Raw genomic sequence first — 20229 nt, 5'->3', positions numbered from 1 at the left:
TCAGCGAGCCTGACCACACGATCCCGTTAGTCGCCTCTTACGACAAGCATGGGCTACTGAAGATCAATATTCTAACCCGGACCTTCACGGGTCTGTAAATAATAAGGTGATCGAAATATGCTCCACTTCAACACAATACAATCCTGTTTTGCCTGTCAGTGCATCTTTATGCAAGTTATGGCAATATCCGTGGAAACTGGTTCTTTTTGAACGTATGTTGACCTTGATGACAAAAAAACGAACCCGAATCGATGCTGGCTAATATGTATCATGCATTATTTTAAGCCCGGACTGACTGAAACATCCGTAAAATATTTCTAGAGGTGTGATAACGGAATGGAACTGTTTATGGTGATGAGTGAGTGAGTTTTACGCCGCTTTTAGCAATATTACAGCAATATCACAGCGAGGGACACCAGAAATGAGCTTCACACATTGTACCCATGTGGAGAATCGAACCCGGGTCTTCGGCGTGACGAGCGAACGCTTCTAAATAACAATAAGGCTACCCCACCGCCCTTTATTGTGATGATAAAGAGAATATTAAATATTAGCTGGATGCATATTGATCGGATCGTCACACGTAACGTCGTTTATAGACACAGTGACACCATACATTACATGATGGGGTATACAACATCCAGATGCAGCGGGACCGGGTACTCCAGCCGCTAGGTCGCTCTGCAGAGAAGCATCCGTCGAGCACGCGAGAAGCATACGGTTCGAGTCCTGATCCGCGACCAGTTTGACTTCGGGCTTCCCTCCCCCGCTAAGCAGACACGCTCTGATATAACTGGAATACTGCTCAAATCGGCGTTTACCCCATCCCCTCTATTTTCAACAAAATGTGACGATTACTAAACATGAGTTGTCAAATCACAACACCCAGCTCTCCTGACACAAATAGCTTACATCTAGTCCTTAAAATAGTGGATCCATGGGTTGACAACGCAAAATCTGTGACCCGGAAGTGAAACGTGATATGTGGTAAACTTTTCCTTGACGGCATTTCCGGTGCTGTACCATAACAAAGTCTGGGACATAAATAGAAGACCCTCGTGCATCGCAATAACTGAACTGCGCACCTCGTAAAAGATGTCTGTAGATCAGGAACCGTACTAGTGTCGACAGTCGAACGGTCAACAATACACATGTTTCTGGCATCTCAATGTTCCTTCAGATAGGTCAAATTTTGTTTCCAGAGCTCGTCGGCATCGATGGCGCTCACCTGAAACTCGACATAACTGAGGGCTGAGTTGAAGCGCAAGTATTTTGAGACGATTACTCAACACAACAGTCCCCAGGCACAGGTATGTTTTTGGTAATTATGTAGACGTGACGGATTATGGCGGAATCTGAGGCGGTAGCAATATGACCAATCAGGCCCCGATTTCTCGAAACAAACTTAAGTTTTTACTCAAATTTCAAACTGAGTTTGACAATTTGAAACAGTTGAATTCTTAACTCAACTGCATTTTTTAAAATAAAAAAGCCCAAACAACTTAAGTAATATATCTACCAAACTCAAATTGTCTACTATGTTTGAGTTTAATATCGATTTCAGTTCAATCTGGGAAATGCATTTTCTCAAATTTGAGTAAAAACTCTAACTTAAGTCAAAACTCAGACTTAAGTTTGTTTCGAGAAATCGGGGCCAGGTCAATCAGTCCTCATTTCCAGATTAGGCCACCTAAAAAAATATTTTTGTTTTTCATCACTTTTTTCAAAATAATATGGGTCGGGCGGTCGGATTTTATTTTTCCATTTTATATATTTTATGTCCCAAACCCCTTGATTTCTGTGGAAAATGTACGCCCTTTCTCAGATAGAAAATCAAAACTTTCATGTACATTTTGAGAGTCAAAGTGTAGATATATTACTATAAGGATAAAAAAGTGTAAAGAATATTAGGGTTGGGTGGAATTTTTGTGTTGTGCAGTAATGAGAAACAATAATATTATATACCGGGGTATATGGCCTTACTGAAACAGGTTATAAGTTGTGGTGCTACCATGTCATATCTAATGTATAGAAATGAGTGTAGGTTTGTCTCCATTGCTAGTTATTTTCTATATGGGATTTCCTTTCAGTTATTCCATGTAAACACATTAAAGCAGATCGACTTATAAGGTTTATTATAGGAACAGTCCTGGCAGGTTTGAATTTGGATGTCCAGATACCTCTTTGTCTAATGTCTAGAATTAAAGGTGAATCTATCCTTGTCCCAGTTACACAGAAAAAAGTCTTTATTTCACACATGTCATGGGTTATTTATATTTATATGTATGTGGGTGAACATAAAACAATAAAACATAAGTAATTGCACATTAATCTTTCTTATTGAAGAGCAGGATATAACAGTAACATTTAGTATGCGATGTGTTAAAAATAATGTCATGTTTGTGTGTGAGAATGATTTGTTGGCCTTTATCTGACTGATGGCCTGTATAGCATATAGAAGGAGGAAGGAATGCAGACAGGAATGTTTGAGGCTTATGGTGAAGCTCCCATAAAATCAGTCCAGCATGACCAGTTTTCATTTCTCAACATACATGAAATAATGACATTTTTTCTAAACACCAGTTTCTAATAATTTTAAATATTTTTCCAACAGAAAGAGATGCATGGAAGGGAACACTGAAGTGTGTGGCGGGAGGCATATAGGAGGCTCTCACATGGGTAGAAAATATGTGTTGTAGGATTTCATGAGCTTTGTACGGCATCTCATAGCAATTAACACACTCTCTGACTGTGACCCAGCTGCCATTACTAGCAACGATACATGTCTTATAATACAGCCCCTCAATACACTCTCTCACTGTGAGCTAGGTGGCAGTACTCACTACATTGCACGTTTTACTACAGCCCCTCAATACACTCTGTGACTGTGAGCTAGGTGCCAGTACTCGCTACATTGCACGTTTTACTACAGCCCTCTCAATACACACTGTGACTGTGAGCTAGGTGCCGGTACTCGCTACATTGCATGTTTTACTACATCCCCTCAATACATTCTGTGACTGTGAGCTAGGTGCCAGTACTCGCTACATTGCACATTTTACTACAGCCCCTCAATACACTCTGTGACTGTGAGCTAGGTGGCAGTACTCGCTACATTGCACGTTTTACTACAGCCCCTCAATACTCTGTCTCACTGTAAGCTAGGTGCCAGTACTCACTACATTGCATGTTTTACTACAGCCCCTCAATACACTCTCTCACTGTGAGCTAGGTGCCGGTACTCGCTACATTGCACGTTTTACTACAGCCCCTCAATACATTCTGTGACTGTGAGCTAGGTGCCAGTACTCGCTACATTGCATGTTTTACTACAGCCCCTCAATACACTCTGTGACTGTGAGCTAGGTGCCGGTACTCGCTACATTGCACGTTTTACTACAGCCCCTCAATACATTCTGTGACTGTGAGCTAGGTGCCAGTACTCGCTACATTGCATGTTTTACTACAGCCCCTCAATACACTCTGTGACTGTGAGCTAGGTGCCAGTTCTCGCTACATTGCACGTTTTACTACAGCCCCTCAATACACCCTGACTGTGAGCTAGGTGCCAGTACTCGCTACATTGCACGTTTTATTACAGCCCCTCAATACACTCTGTGACTGTGAGCTAGGTGCCAGTTCTCGCTACATTTCACGTTTTACTACAGCCCCTCAATACACTCTGTGACTCTGAGCTAGGTGCCAGTACTCGCTACATTGCACGTTTTACTACAGCCCCTCAACACTCTCTCTCACTGTAAGCTAGGTGCCAGTACTCACTACATTGCACGTTTTACTACAGCCCCTCAATACACTCTCTCACTGTGAGCTAGGTGCCAGTACTCGCTACATTGCACGTTTTACTACAGCCCCTCAATACACTCTGTGACTCTGAGCTAGGTGCCAGTACTCGCTACATTGCACGTTTTACTACAGCCCCTCAATACACTCTCTCACTGTGAGCTAGGTGCCAGTACTTGCTACTCTGCACATTTTACTACAGCCCCTCAGCACACCCTGACTGTGAGCTAGGTGCCGGTACTCACTACATTGCACGTGTTACTACAGCCCCTCAATACACTCTCTCACTGTAAGCTAGGTGCCAGTACTGGCCACGCTGCACATTTTACTACAACCCCTCAGCACACCCTGACTGTGTGAGCTAGGTGCCAGTACTCGCTACATTGCACGTTTTACTACAGCCCCTCAATACACTCTGTGACTGTGAGCTCGGTGCCAGTACTCGCTACATTGCACGTTTTACTACAGCCCCTCAATACTCTGTCTCACTGTAAGCTAGGTGCCAGTACTCACTACATTGCACGTTTTACTACAGCCCCTCAATACACTCTCTCACTGTGAGCTAGGTGCCAGTACTTGCTACGCTGCACATTTTACTACAGCCCCTCAGCACACCCTGACTGTGAGCTAGGTACAAGGTGTCACTACAGTATGTTCTACTGCAGCCCCTTACTACACCAGGGGCGTAGCTACCATTGTACAAAATAAGTCCGAGCTTACACATGATTGTTGCTGAAAAGTTTGGGCAAGCCCTTAATACTATCTAATATAAAGCTTTGCAACCTATCCTCGCTACAGTACATGTTTTACTACAGTCCCTCAGCACACTCCTCAACTGTTAGGCCAAATCTCATAGCATTGAATGATTTACAACAGACACAATACACTGTGTCAAGGCTTATCAGTAAGTAAAATTTTGTCTTTCTTGTGTTTGAGGAGCTACGTCAGGAATACTTGAAGCAAACTGGAGCATTCATGTACAAATACTCAGTAGCACTACACAGCCACATGGGGAGTTATGACCCTCTCAACACACTGGATGATAAACACACAGTAATTGTGTTCTGGGTGTATTTGGTAGATTTATGTGTGTTGTGTAACATCTCACTCAACAATACTCTAGCTATATTCAAGCAGTCTGCGGATAGTGAGTGAGTATGGTTTTACACCGCTTTTAGCAATATCACAGCAATATCACAGCGGGGAACACCAGAAATGGGATTTACACAATGTGTCCGTGTGGGAAATCGAACCTGGGTCTTCGTTGTGACAAACGGATGCTTTGACCACTAAGCTACCCCACCGCCCCAATCTGTGATTGATCAAGACTGGGCCAGTGAAACTGGTGATTGATATCATGAGCAAAGAGCCACACACAGTGGCAGAAATTGGTTGTAGTCCTAAAGCCCTAGTCAAAATGACCGATATCTACGGTGCCATCAAGAAATAGAAAGACATTTGCCATTTTTATGGGGTTTTGTTACATGTTTCCATTCTGAGAACTATTGGATTGAAAATGTAAGATTTTGTTAATAAAAGGAGGGCGGGGTAACCTAGCGGTTACAGCGTTCGCTCGTCACGCCAAAGACCCGGGTTCGATTCCCAACATGGGTGCAATGTCTGAAACCCATTTCTGATGCCCCTTGCCTTGATATTGCTGAAATATTGCTAAAAGTGGTGTAAAACCCAACTCACTCACTCACTCACTCTCTGTTTATGTCAGGTGATAATGATTCCAGTTGTCAAATCTGACCCCACAATCTATGTATTTACCATAGCAAAGGTGCTGTGGACATATTCAGCTTTTTGGGCAAGGATTGTTATATCATGTGTTGGGACTTGGTTGAAATCTCATAGTTGATGATTGCTTCATTACAACCCATCGGCCATCAAAAATAATCAGTTTGCATCATTTATTAAATTTTCATGTTATGTTTATTAATGCACAAAATTAAAAAACAACACACAAAATAATCCCATGTAGTTCTTTTGTTTTTTGGTTGTTTTTTGCAAATTGCACAAAATGCATTTGAAAATTTCACATCTTTAAAGTATGACTAGCATGTTAGGAACATAAATTTCCTTGAGTCTTTTACAATAAATTCAATCATGACTTGGAACAAGCTTGTAGTGCTTATGAAATGTGAATTTAATGACACAGACAAAACCAAGCTTGTGAAAAATATTGTTATGCAAACAAGTGTTCCAAAATATTTGGTGGTCAATTATGAGAAAACATGATCGATTGCTTGGTTGTTTAGTCACAGCAACCAATTTTCGATTATTTCAATTAATCGGACCACCATTAGTTATATCCAAAAATATTTCGAATTTTAGTGCACTTTCGTTTAGTTTTTAGTGAAACAAAATACTAACATGTCACAAAAAGTAAAATTGTTTTGTCTGTAAAATGTAATAAATAATATATCCTGAAAATGATTACACAGACTAAAAATTTGAACAATTGAATATATTCACCATTCAAAGTTTTGGTTTAAATAAAGGAAAAGTACCACAACTAGATCAAAGACACATCAAAGAAGAGACAAGGCTATTCCAGCAGATATATATTAACAGTTCACTTGTCAAACAGGGACAAGGTACCTATGTAGTGTCAGATTACAGGTATAGACAAACATCCATTATCAGAGCCAGGTATATGAAGTGTGAAGTCCCCCAGAACCGGTAGTTTGCCAGACATCAAACACATTTAATGAGGGGCTTCAGTCTTATTCTAACAAATATTTTACTGACCCTTGAAAGTCTTCCACAACAAACAAGCAAAAACTGTCTCTTATGCCGACATTCGGCAGTTGAGTACATCACGTTTCCAAGACCGAGTCACTATGTGGCTGTTAGGCTATTGTGTAGAGCTGGCATTAATCATTTGTGTTGGGCTTTCAAAGAAGGTTGTTATTTCCCTGCTAGAATGTTGATTTGTATGTGCAGTGTTCTGTTTATGACACTGGAGCAATAAGAACGCCAATTCAGGTTAGTGTGGTGTATCTGCTCAGACAGGTAGACAGTTGGTTGATGTACCTCACCTGCGTGTATCTTGTCACTCCTAGGTAAGGAAACTTGGATTTATGTTTGCTAACAGTGGTTTCATGATTTTCATGGATAGACAGAAGTTTTTTGTCAGATGTCTTACTTAAAATAATGCTTATAGGTGAAATTTAGGTCTACTGACTAGAAAGATATGTTTCAATGAAAAACAATTTTTTTGTTGGAAGTTATTTTCATTGTGTAAATTTGTGTACATTTTTGTCAAGTTTATTTTGCGGAAAGTGTATTTTTCCCTGCATTGTGTATAAGTGAGTGAGTGAGTATCATGTTACGCCGCTTTTAGCAATATTCCAGCAATATCACGATGGGGGACACTAGAAATGGGCTTCACACATTGTACCCATGTGGGGAATCGAACCCGGGCCTTCGGCGTGACGAGCAAACGCTTTAACCACTAGGCTACCCCACCGCCCCCATTGTGTATGAAACATCATCACAAGTTATTTAAGACAAATGCTATGTAGATCTGTTAGGGAACCACAACCCTCTAACTTGATTTATTTTATATTCTAACCTGATATTTGTGTAACATTCTTGTACTTAAGTAAAACACCAATGTCACTTGAACGATCAAGAAGAAACAGCTTTGTCAGTAAATATCTGAAGTTTGTATGTAATGACACAGATTGTTTTTTGCTCCTACAGGGGTAATTTTGTTTTATAAAATAGTTCCAGGACACACAAAGAAGTCATTCATTTTCCGAAAAACAAGATTGTTCACTTAAGCCAGTCAAACAATACTTTCACCCGAGTAAACTGGATAAATGCGTGACAAAGGACCACATGTTCATATTTAAGATATTTAGGACTGTTTGCAAATTAAACCTGAGGATTCAGAAACTGAAAAGGATATTAACAAATTTCACAAATTGATGAGAGTATACTCCTTGTAGTTTAAACATCATAGTTTGAACAAACACCTTACTCACGGCGCTGGCAAACTTTAAGACAAATCTAATTTTCCCCTTGTTTTAAGCAGGGTAAAATTTAAGAGTGTTTTACTCCAGACAGTACAACGAGATTCTGTCAGATATGTTTCCCATGTTGAGCGTGTACAGGCGTATGTCCAGATAAGCTGCGCAGGGTATAGAAACAGTACTACAATGTGACTTTATGTCAGTGAGAAGAGAGACATGTTTGTAGATTGTGTGTCCAAGCATTGGATTATATTCTACTGTCTATTGCCTTTGCCAGGACAGAGCGAACACGCTGCTACCCTCACCTCTGATCCCATCACGTGGGATGTATTATGGCAGATTCCACGGCTGAGCTAAGATTCACAATTATGCTTTGTCTAGTTAACAGGAAAGTAGTATATCTCATATCAAGCTGTCAGCAAATTTATTTTGAATTATGGAAAGTCTTTTGAAAGTGACAGTTCTAAATGTTCAGTGGTAGCTGCCATTTTGAATATGTCTTATGAGATTAAGTTGGTGGAGGGTGTCCATACGGCAGAGGTACTGGTTGTAGTGAGATGTCATATGGAGTCCTCTCATATACTAGGACACACGATACCCTAGGACCAAATCCTAGGACATGACTCTGAATAGACATGAACGTTAAGTACAGGATATGTAGAAGTTGAGACTAATGTGATGAGCAGATGGTGCGATTATAAAATATGCTCGCCACCTTATTTTGTAACTATTTTAACATGTTTACCAATAACCCTTTCCTCTTATACTCAGGGTTAGGTTAGGGTATGTTAGGGTTAGGGTAAGCCTTTCTTTCTTTTTCTTAATGGGTGGCGAACATAATCTATAGCGGCTCCGAGAAGGTTAATAGAAGGACTCTTTCAATAATAAGTGTACAAACTTATGGTTGGTTGGTTGGTTGGTTTGTTTGTTTGTCGTTACAAACTTACAGTACTGTCAATAGAGTCAAAATGTCGGATTGAATATTGGAAATTAATAAATCATCACTGATACTGCTGCACCTGCCATTTGAAGCCTAAATATTAAAGAATTCTGTCTCTTTCAGAATGATGAGCTTGTATTGTATGTTTGGTTGTGCATGTATCAAGGTGTATCACAGAACACTGACTGGTCAAGGTACACCAGATGGATACATGCATTCTGGTTTGGTGTATTTAAGGATATTGATGTTCTTTCAGATCCTTCAATGCTGAATGATGTATAACAACAGTTCCAGGAGGGAGGATTGGTGTTGAGTAGGATACACTGCAGGTAGGACATGTCTGTCTGTGACATGAGATGGTTGAACACAAAGTATGAAGCATATACTAGTACTCAGTTTCATATGAACCACAAATCATTTAAAACATTGGTGAATAAAAAAATTGATGTTTGCTTATGAAAACAATGTGTGAATCCCATTTCTGGTGGGGTAGCCAAGTGGTTGAAGTGTTTGCTCATCACACCGAATTCCCGACATGGGTACAACAAATGAAGCCTGTTTCTGGTGTCCCCCCACCATGATACTGCTGGAATATTAAAAGCAGCGAAAAACTAAACTCACTCACTCACCTGAAAGCAGTTTGATCATGACACTTACAATAACATTTTTGTATTAGCGCACCTTTGAATTCAACAAGAATCAACATTTATGGATCATTAATCAATAGCTTTAAATTAACCTCCATCGCAGAATTTTGATAGAACCTTAAGTTTCTTCCAGAGAATGACTGTTCTGGTGAACTGTTACCCTGCAGACAACACAGACAGATGGTGTTAGTTCCATTTGCATCAAGAATTGGCAGTATAAATGTTGGAAATGAATATGAATGTGTAGATGAATGTCATAAATCAAAACCAAAATAACTAAATCCATTATTTATGATCATGGTAAAATGATTCTCGTCAGAATGAATAAATTATTGTGCATGCAGAGCTATCACACGAGGAGGTGTGGTGCACTTATTGATCAGATGTTGCTCACAGGCAGGTTGGGTTCAACACAGTTTCACATTCTTCAGTCAGTCGGTATACAATATATATTTGTACTCCTGGGCCTAGATTTTCGAAGCTCTCTTAGCGCTAAGATAGTCGTAAGTGTTATACATTAACATTAACTTACGACTATCTTAGCGCTAAGAGAGTTTCGAAAATCCAGGCCCTGGTCATGTTTGTGTCAGTGAGGAGATGTTAAAACCAATTCTGGTGAAGGTACTGTTTCAGGTAATTTCTGATTTCTCTCTGTCCATGTGGCAGAAATGTGTCACTTGTCACATAGATTTACAACAGTAATGCTTGTCTAACTGTTACCATAAGCAGGGTTTAGTACTGCTTCTGTACATTATTCACTACAGAAGAGTTCATTTATTCTTGATGCTGTCACAAAGTAAAGAAATAAACAAGAATGTATTTGATCAAGGCTGCAATGCTAGATTTGGTTACTAATTGTACACAAATATGAAGCTTATGTTTGGAGCAAAGCGTTCAAGTTTTAGGACTGCACAGTATTCCTGGTATATGGTCAGTATAGTATATACTGCCATTTTTCGAGCGATGAGTATTTAAATATTTTTTCAGGGAACCAGTATTTATAATATAAAAAATATGTTATTTTTTGTTATTATCTCTACGGTTTAAGTTAAATTTTACACACATTTTCACTCACAACTGATGTTTCCCTTCGTGATTATTTGACATGGCATACTTACATTCTATAAATTGTGAAAAAAAAGAAAATAAATCCCAAACTTTCCAGCCTATTTTGAGCTTGCAGTTATCAGAGCCAAAACATTTATTTCTAGGGCCTTAGTGTGGAGAATATAGGATTTGAATGTGTAATTAGTGTCACTCACTGTCAAACACTTTAGCTCCCAATATATCACAACATGTTGTACAGGTCCCTCAATTGCAGTATATCCCAATACACAGCCCTATAGAGTTTCCAGCAAAGTTTGAAATAGTTTTTATTTCTTGAATGCCTTATTATGAATTCTTGCATGTTGTACTTCCATTCCAGTGTATATTGATATATTTGAGGGTGATATATCACATTATTTCAAGTCATGTCAGAGCTCTGAAATGTTAAAATGTGTTTGAAGTCGTAAGGTCATGATCACCTTGCTAACCCAACAGCAAGTCAGTGATTAAACAAGTTGATGTGGTGCTTTCCTTTACCAGTAGGGTTCAAACTTGTCTACAGCACGTTTCTTAACCTGTATAGCGTGATTCACCTGTGAGATTACAAGTTGTGAAGAATGTTTTGCTGGTGAGAACAAAATTAATGGTGTATTAGGTGATAAAATTGTCAAATTATTGTGTCTACAAATCTTTTGTACATTTGATAAAAGTGTTTTATTTGCAAAGTAACAAGTTATGGTGTTACTTGACTGCTTCTGGAATGTTTAATCTATTTAATTTCATGGTATTTTATAGAATGGTTAAAAAAAATTAATCATCCAGATGGTAGAAGAATTGGGATTCAACTTTACACCATTTAATCTACTAAGCACTTCTGGCTGATAGCAATTAGTCCAAGCCATTAAATATTTACACTTTTACATATAACTTGGCAACCAATAACAATTAAGCCTGTGAACAGCAGAGTAGACTTCTTTTTACTTAAAGTATTGATTTTGTTCAGCATTACCTCTATGGTAAATGCTTACTCAGAAAGGCATCTAAATGGATCAATTGATCGTGAATGAAAGACAAATGTTTCCCAGGCACGACAGACTCTGCATGTGACATCGGATGTGCCATTGATTGGTTGGTGGTTGGTCCATACTTTTGCTGATGAAATGATTTGGTGCAGTCCTTGTCATTAATTTTTCAATTCTCACATCTGAGGTGTAAAGGTCTGAATAGTAAGAGGTGAGCTGGGTCATGTTTAAGGATTGCAGAGGACCGAAACTAGATGTCTATGTGCTTAAATATCATGATCTGTGTTTGGATGGATAATGTTTGCGAGGATATGATTTGTGAGGATGACAAGCTCTATATGGAGATATATTGAGGTCAGACTGATTCTCAGCGTGGAGTCAGCCAGGGAGGATGTGTTGCCTCCTTGTTTTTGATGACTTTTGATTGATTTTGTGGAATTGGACTGTGTGTTCAGTATGTGGACTAAATGCATCAAGATGACATTGGAATCAAATATTAACCAACATGCTATTCAAAATATAATTCCGATAGAAGAATAAATTGTTATTGCTTCAGTTTATAGCATAAAGTCGAAATTGTATTTCATTGCAAGCAATTTTATGTTGTTCATTGATTGAGTGGGGAAACAAATATTGATCAAACATAATCAAGTCGACTATTATCCTTCGTCATTAGCATGACAATATATGTAGGGTTGGTAGGTTGTATTGACTTTTGATATTGATGAACCATTTTAAGATAGCCGAAGGGAACACGTTACAGCTACAACTGTTAAGGAACTAAGTGTATGACACCAGTATAAACCGTTCATCTCATTAATGACGTGTGCTCATTAAGGTAGCTGTTGTGACTGTTTCTTTGCTCCATGGCAGCGCCGACTTACATGTATCATTTATGGAAAGTGTGGCGGCGTGAGGAATTACCCTTGCAATACTCAATGGACTTGCTGGACTCTCCCCAGAGATACAGGTGCTCTTTCCTCACTGTAAGTATCTTCATATAGCTTCTAGTACAGGCTTCACTGCAACATGTATGATACAATTTACCAAAATGCTTTAGTTAGACCATGGGAAGTAGATATTTGCAGGCAGTATATAGAACAGGTAGTTGTTTTTATTGCTTCTGCAGTAGTTCAAGTTTTACACACATTTTTTAAATTAAATTTATTTGTAACCATTTTCTTAATACTTATCTTAATGTGTCTTGTTTCTATATTTTATGGTATGAGGTAACAGCATTGGGAGAATTGGTCCGTAGAGCCCAATGTTTTCTCTATAGGCTTGTCACCCACCTGTGGGTCACTGTCATCTTGCGGGGACTCTCATGTTTAATGAGATCACAGTACCCTATGCCAGTCTCCCCATGGAGGTTCTTAGGACAGAAAAGTTCCCCAGCACTATTGGTTGTCGCCCTGTGGGGATTCCCATGTTAGAATAGATCACCAGTACTCTATGTCTGTCTCCCCATGGAGGTTCTAGGGACAGAAAAGTTCCCGACCACCTGAGGGTTGTCTCCCTGTTGGGATTCCCATGTTAGAATAAATCACCAGTACCCTATGCCTGTCTCCCCATGGAGGTTCTTGTCACAGAGAAGTTCCCCAGCACCTGAGGGTTGTCTCCCTGTTGGGATTCCCATGTTAGAATAAATCACCAGTACCCTATACCTGTCTCCTGATGGAGGTTCTTGGGACAGAGAAGTTCCCCAGTTCTGGACACAGAAAATTTGCCCATGCTTATTCATCCATAGTCATTCCATGAGAGAATAGTTCCCAGTGTAAGCACCACATGCCTGTTTCTCCATTTGGATTCTTGGGATGGAATAGGAGATCAACCCCATCCTTGTCTTCCTAGGAAACTCTGGGGCAGAATTGGTTCTCATTACCCTTTCATCATAGACAAGAAAGCTGTTTGAGCTAGTTACATGTGACCATATGTTCCAATGTGTTTTCAGATGAACAGTTCACTTCCCTTTGCATGTGTTTGTGATGTATGCCATTTGTGGGTCAGGATGCACCACCTTTTCTCAAAGTGATTCATATCGTCATTCATATACACATGCTGAGTGCCAATGGGTGGTTACAGTATGTGACTTGGCACATGATGGGTGGAGACAAATGTTGACTTCTGGGAATTTTTCTATCATGAAATTCCCACAGGAAGAAAATGATTTGGTACTGAGGAATTATTCTGTCTTGGAATTCCCACAAGGAGATAAGCATTGGGTACAGGAAATCCATGTCTTAAAATCTGACTAGCTGTAAAAGGGTGATAGAATCTGTTTGTTCCCTGTTGAGTGCTTACAAATTGAGTGATATTGTGGGAATATTTCAGATTTGAATGTAAATCACTCTTTCACTGATGGTGGTAAAATCCAGATAGCTTGCTGTCAAGGATTCTTTGTCACCACAGTGTAATAATGTTGACAGTACACACTGGCAGGTCCACTACTGTTCAGTATAGACAACAGGGGGTCATACAGTGGACACAGCTACCATAAGTGTTCATATATATTACCTGGCTGTGCACACAGACACTAATTCGTGCCTGCTTGGTCACGGTACAACTTTTAGTTGTTTACACGTCTTTGTTTGTGTTTCTTCAGTGATTTGCCCTATCTGACTCTCGACTTACATTTGTATGGTGTCTCTTTTTGTATTGACTTTTCCCAGCCTGATTATCATACCCGGCTTGATCAAAATTTTGCAGACACGGGAAGATCCGGGTTAGATTTGGCCTTGGTTGACACATGTCATCGTGTCCCAATTACATAGATCGATGCTCATGATGTCAGTCACTGGATTGTCTGGTCTAGACTTGATTATTCCACAAACTGGCATCATAGTGGTGGAATATTGCTGAATGTAGCGTTGAACAATAAGTTCTGGGTTGGCAGGGTAGCCTAGTCGTTAAAGCGTTCACTTGTCACCCAAAGACCCGAGTTTGATTCCCAATGTGGGTACAATGCGTGAAGCCCATTTTGGTTGTCCCCCCCGCGTGATATTGCTGGAATATTGCTAAGAGCAGCGTAAAACCAAACTCACACAGTCGAAAAACTTCTTTAAAATGTTTGTTAGAAGAAAAAAACACACAAATGAACCTGATTTTTTATTTGCTATACTTCCTTCTGCATCTTGTCAAAATGTGTGAAAAACAAGGAATTCAGTTTATATGGCCTCAAATGTGATCACATACAATATGTTGGATTTGTGGAGGCAACTATCACTTCATGTTTAGCAGCTTATAAGAAGCACTAAATAATTCAGACTTAATAATAGGTTTAAAAAGTTTCAATGTGTAAACAGAGTAATCCCAATAAAAGTTCAGTCAGTTCAAAGGTAGTTTGAACCAAATAAACAATTTAGGTGACCCCAGTCTCCACGCTCCTCCCTTGCAGGCCCACGTTTCCAAGTGGCTTGTTTGTGTACCCTTCCAGTTAACAATACAGTGTTATACCACCTCCGTGAAAACCAAGAGCTTGATTACTGTGGGAGTTTTCACTGATGAGAGGCGGGTCCTGATAAGCCAGCGGAGAGGTCTGTGATTGGTGTAATGTGTGCAGGTTGAAGGTAGGCAACGGTGTAGTGTTGGACTTGATGATCAAGTGCTGTTGTGTCGCTTTGTGTCGGAACACCATGGTGGAGAAGTAAGGTCTGTATTGTGGGATATTGAACAGTGTGAGGAATTGTTAGTTTATCATCAGTGATCTGATTTCTGTGTGGATTTCTTATGGTCCTGTCACGGTAAGATTTGTCCAAGGTAGATGTGTTCTTGTATTGATGTATTAGGATGTCAGATGTATTGGATTTACCTACTGATTTTTACATTTCTTTTATGCTTTATAATACATGTACCATGTAAGCTGCGTGAGTATTTGCCCTTAACCCTGAATAGCTGCAGGCCCTAAGGACCCAGAACCATAAAAGGTTGTGGGTCCTGATCAGAATGTGTAGGCCCTATCAGGGGTGGAAATAACCCATTGCCCGACGTCCGAGTCCAGTGTTTTTTCTTTCGGGCAAGCAAATTTGTATATCACACTGTACCGGTGTCCAGTTGACTTTCCAATGTTAATTATGTTGTTTATTTTAAAAAATCAACAAGAAAACGGCCGGTATAGTGGAAAAATTATCAGGGCAAGTGATTTTACATGTGCCACTGTACCGGAGTACACTAGCAATATTAAAGTTATTTTCACCCCTGCCAATATTTTAATATAGAAATAATACTCTTAGTTATTGGGGATGTAAAATCTGTCGGCCATAAGTACCTGCAGAAAACAAAAGCTGTGGATCTCAGTGTTTTTCAGTCAGCTTCGGGTCTAAGGACTGACATTAATTTCGACCGCTGCATGTAAGTCTTGGTTAGACTCGGCAAGATCTAACTTACTAATACAAACATTTTCTGAAGCATTAGACGTTTACTGCTCCTGTCCCTGTGCATGGATCCTTTCCTTCATAAGTATTATCTCCATACTTAATGAGATATTGCTATTGTTATTTAATTTCAATTAACTCATCTTGATACAGTGAACCATTAAAGACCTTCGTTTGTCTCGTACTCTGTGAAACAAGGGAGCACAATTTTTCAGTAATAGTGATCCAGAAGTGGTAGTCCCAGCTGCCATTTATCGCAGTCGGAAAAATAATCACAAATGGACAACACTCACTCTACACCATTATAAGTTAATCAGGAAGTGCATTACTGTGGGGGTTTACCGAGCGTATATTTTCCATCCTGAATTAAACAGGGTTTTGCTGTTCAGTGAAAGATCAGCTATTAATCAGACAAAAGCTGTTATGGATTATCTGTCTGAGCTGCTAGATCCCGGACCAGGACTTACAGCATTCATTCACAAGGGACATATAATCCATTAGTCTCAGATTTGTGTGTTGGTTTTCTACACTGCTGTTAAGTTTTGTATAATGGAGACAGTGGCACAAAACATGATTCACTCACTCAAGTTAATTTTACATGCTGTCATCAAATTCATGTATATCGTAGAAATATCACCTTATGTCCCAGTTGTACAAAAGTGAAATGTATTTATTTTGTATTTTAGCTATTTGTATGTACCGGTAAAATAGTCAAATCTGGAGATTCTGCATCTCAGTGACCATAACTCCAGAATTTGCAAAATAATGTCTCCTTTCCAGACTTTTTGCAAAACCATCATCAATTCATTAATTATTAGGATTTTTATATATTTTTCACATTTGTATTATCAAAAGTATTTAAAAATTGCTTTTAAAATTAACGATAAATTTTCTTCGTGTTATCAGTGAAATGCAAAACACTTCCACAAAGCTGGAAAACTTTGATAACATTAATTGAGAATTATTTAATTACAATTAGGGAATGTTTACTGACACATGCTGTAGACTTGGAGCTGATTCACAGAGCCGGTCCAGGTAAATCCCTGAAGCCAGTAGTCTGACAGTATAGATTTCCCCAGTGCAGGACTAGAGGTAGATCAGCCGGGTAATGTGCATGAACCTGTACGTAACAATCAATCACTGACTCCGCTCGGTCTTTGTCAACCTGTAAAAGTATTTACCCAGCGTTTACACTGACTGAATGACTTCTTTTCACTGGTACCCGGTCCTACTTGTAAATGGGAGATAACTGGCCAGATAATCATCGGGGGGCCTCTCAAAATATATAAATACATTTTAAAGTTATATAGCATAAATTCTCACAATAAGTGGTGGTTTGTGCATCGCTATCTGTCTATACTTTTGGGTTTTAAGTTATATAGCATAAATTCTCACAATAAGTGGTGATTTATGTGTCGCTATCTGTCTATACTTTTGGGTTTTAAGTTATATAGCATAAATTCTCACAATAAGTGGTTGTTTGTACATCGCTATCTGGCTATACTTTTGGGTTGCCTATGCATCTTTTATTTCAGTTTCATCAAGATATGTTTGTCTTTTCACCAGTGTGAATTTTAGCTGTTGTTTTTGAAGTAACGAGTGTGAAACCAACAACCAATCCGAACAACTCTTTGTGAATTCTTAATGAGAGTTTGGTTTAGATCTACTCTCAGTCTTGCAGCTTCTTAGTCTCACTCGTGTCATTTAAGGATGGTGAAGGGAGGTGAAAGGAATGGATTTGGAGCGACACGTTCAGGAGTATTCCAAGTATTGTAGTAGTAACCTGTGTCGGTGGGAATATTTATGCTGGTAGTGAAAGTTTTATAGTGCCGACATGGTACACTACTGTTATAACAAACTCAGACTTTAGTTCGGTATAACCATAGTTCTTTATTCACATTTGACTAAAATATTCAGCAAGTGTTTGCAGTGAGTGAGTATGTTTTTACGCCGCTTTTAGCAATATTTCAGAAATATCATGGCGGGGACACCAGAAATGGGCTTCTCACATTGTAGCCAGTGGGGAATCAAACCCAAGTCTTCGGCATGAGGGGCGTTTGGGTATCCTCGTGGTTAAAGCGTTTGCTCGTCACGCCAAAGGCTCGAGTTCGATTCTCCACATGGGTACAGTATGTGAAGCCCATTTCTGGTGTCCCCTGCCATGATATTGCTGGAATATTGCTCAAGCAAGTGACAACAACATTAGAATCTATTTCAAAACAACGTCTATATAGAATAAAAAAGTTGTATATCCATAAATATAGTCCTCATTTTTCATCTACCAAACTTCTAGAAGTAGTTCTGATACACTCTTCAGTGCGCAGGTACTCATGGTAGGAGTCTATATTATTGATGAAGGTTACCAGTGACTTACACTGGTAAAATGACAGTTCCAAGTGTGAAGGTTCTGAGTTGGAATTCATTCTTGGCATCATCTCGTGGTTGAAAGAGCCACCTGAAAGAATTTGGTGGTCAGGCTCCGTGACTTCACAGATTGTGTGTCATTGTACCCAGTGTTGGTCAATGTTAATAACATATATCACTGGTTTGTTCGGTTCAGATTTGATTATTTGTCACGCTGCGGTCCTATATATTACTGGAATATTTATGACTGTGGTGTCAACAAAAGACCAACAAAACCTTCAGTTTAATACAATGAGTGGTAAATACTAGACATTCCACTTGGTAAATGGTGAAAAAGATCAAGCTTTTTTCTTGTGTTGTAAAACATTTTGCCTTTGTTGTGGAAATATGGTCTTTTTGCAATTATGTAGTTACCTTGCATATGTATATTTATTAGTTTTTCATAGATTAATGTGACCAACATGGTGTCATAATAAAGAATGTGCAATATTTGATGGATGTCTAACAATTTGGCAGCTTCTTTATCATGACATCATATTGTTCGAATAAATCTATGGACAACTAAACAATATACATAAAAATGTATAACAATATTTTGAGATGTCTGCTAAATCCTGCAACAGTCCGCTGAGTAAGTAACAAGCATATATTTCAACTTTGGCAGTTATGATATGTCCCCTAGATCTGATGCCTGCCTAGGGTGTTGTCTGGTAATGGTGTTACCCATGGCCAGTGTGGACTGTAATTGAGGAATTAGTTGTTAATAGGAGAGTTAAGTATGCTTGAAGCTCAGACTTTGTTATATATGGGATCTAGAACTCATTTGCTTGAGCCTTGCCCCAGGGTGGAAACAGAAGGGTCCAATACTACCAACTTCAATGCCCAGATACACTAGTCATACTGGATTATGTTGTTGTGTACAAATTGAAAATGTGTGATTTTCCATAAATTATACCTTTTGTTTGTTTTTATTTTGTAGTGGTAAATCTTCAGACTTGGGGCTGGGGGCTGGGGGCTGGGATATTTCTATAAAAATCTATTTCATTAGGCCAGACCAATTTTATTTCTTGTTTTACGGATCCGCCGGTCGTAAGAAAAAAAAAAAAAGAAAAATTTCCCTTCTCAAAAAATAAAATCCTAATGTTTTAATTGGCCAAAAATGTAAACTTACAAGAAAATGTTTTTTGATTGTTTTTTGCCCCATATGCTCTTCATAAATTGCCAAAAGTAAAATACTTTTATTATTTAGAAGGAATATTATTTTGACTGGTGATTTTATTTTTATTTTTCTGAGGACCAAAGTCCGTAAAACAAGAAATAAAATTGGTCTGGCCTTAAAGCTGTAAAAACTCTGATGTCCACAGGTTGTAGAAATATATTCTACCTGCTGCCAAGTTTTTATTTGGGTTTCCCTGGAAACTTGTGTGTCCCCCCTCATTAATGAGATATGACATGCTATCCAGTTTAGGCATTTGCATATTGAGATATAGATGTGAAAATTCGACACTTGTAAATAACCAATCTTGTTTTCTAATGCAACACTTTACATAATGTATAAAGAAATTTTGAATTATATGATTTGATCACAGAAAATCAGTAATGACACCAGGTGTTCATGTAAAGAGTAAGCATATCCAGCCCTACCGGTAGCAAAAGCCACTCAATCAGTTTGCATAAAAAGATGTGTTTGTTGCCTGGCAACACAGAGATGAGTACAAGCAGGTAATGCCGGCTTGTAAACAAACCTGAAATCATGAATGGCGGCTGTCTTGTCGTCCACGACCCCGCCACAGGACGACAATATCTGTCCTTATCTTCAGTATAGGATCATGATCTCATGATATCCTGGTTTTAGGATCATGATCCAGCTGTCATTTTCATTGACTGCTAAAATTATAACCTTAAACAGTGACCTGCTAAGTAATTCACCAGAATATACTGAAGGGAAGGTGAGGCTGAAGTGTTGGCTGGGTGTATGGGATTTCATTAAAGTTATAAATCTGCCCATAACATTTCCGAGTTCCATGCTGGGATTCGAACACAGAACTTCTGATT

The 20229-nt window shown here is 39.0% G+C and overlaps 1 protein-coding gene across 5 annotated transcripts in view; it reads left to right on the top strand.

Moving 5' to 3' along the window:
* The first annotated feature begins 1066 nt into the window (after positions 1–1066).
* Positions 1067–20229, top strand: part of LOC124291158 (E3 ubiquitin-protein ligase Midline-1-like) — a 45103-nt gene continuing 25940 nt past the window's right edge. For 2 of the 5 annotated variants that reach the window (XR_006902153.1, XM_046728086.1), the window contains exon 1: positions 11794–12426. Coding sequence is in view for 1 of the 5 variants with exons in the window: in XM_046728086.1 (XP_046584042.1) it covers positions 12307–12426 (120 nt within the window). In the remaining 4 variants the exon portion in view is untranslated. Of the gene's footprint in view, positions 1311–6763; positions 6870–8980; positions 9054–11793; positions 12427–15011; positions 15089–20229 lie in introns of those variants that run through there. The other 3 variants (XM_046728089.1, XM_046728088.1, XM_046728091.1) reach the window with 3 other exon arrangements.

Source organism: Haliotis rubra, unplaced genomic scaffold, assembly GCF_003918875.1.
Source record: "Haliotis rubra isolate DU_JTF1 unplaced genomic scaffold, ASM391887v1 Scf484, whole genome shotgun sequence".
NCBI classification, from domain to species: domain Eukaryota; kingdom Metazoa; phylum Mollusca; class Gastropoda; order Lepetellida; family Haliotidae; genus Haliotis; species Haliotis rubra.
Note: the sequence above shows the minus strand (reverse complement) of the source record. Positions and strands in the feature narration are given on the sequence as shown.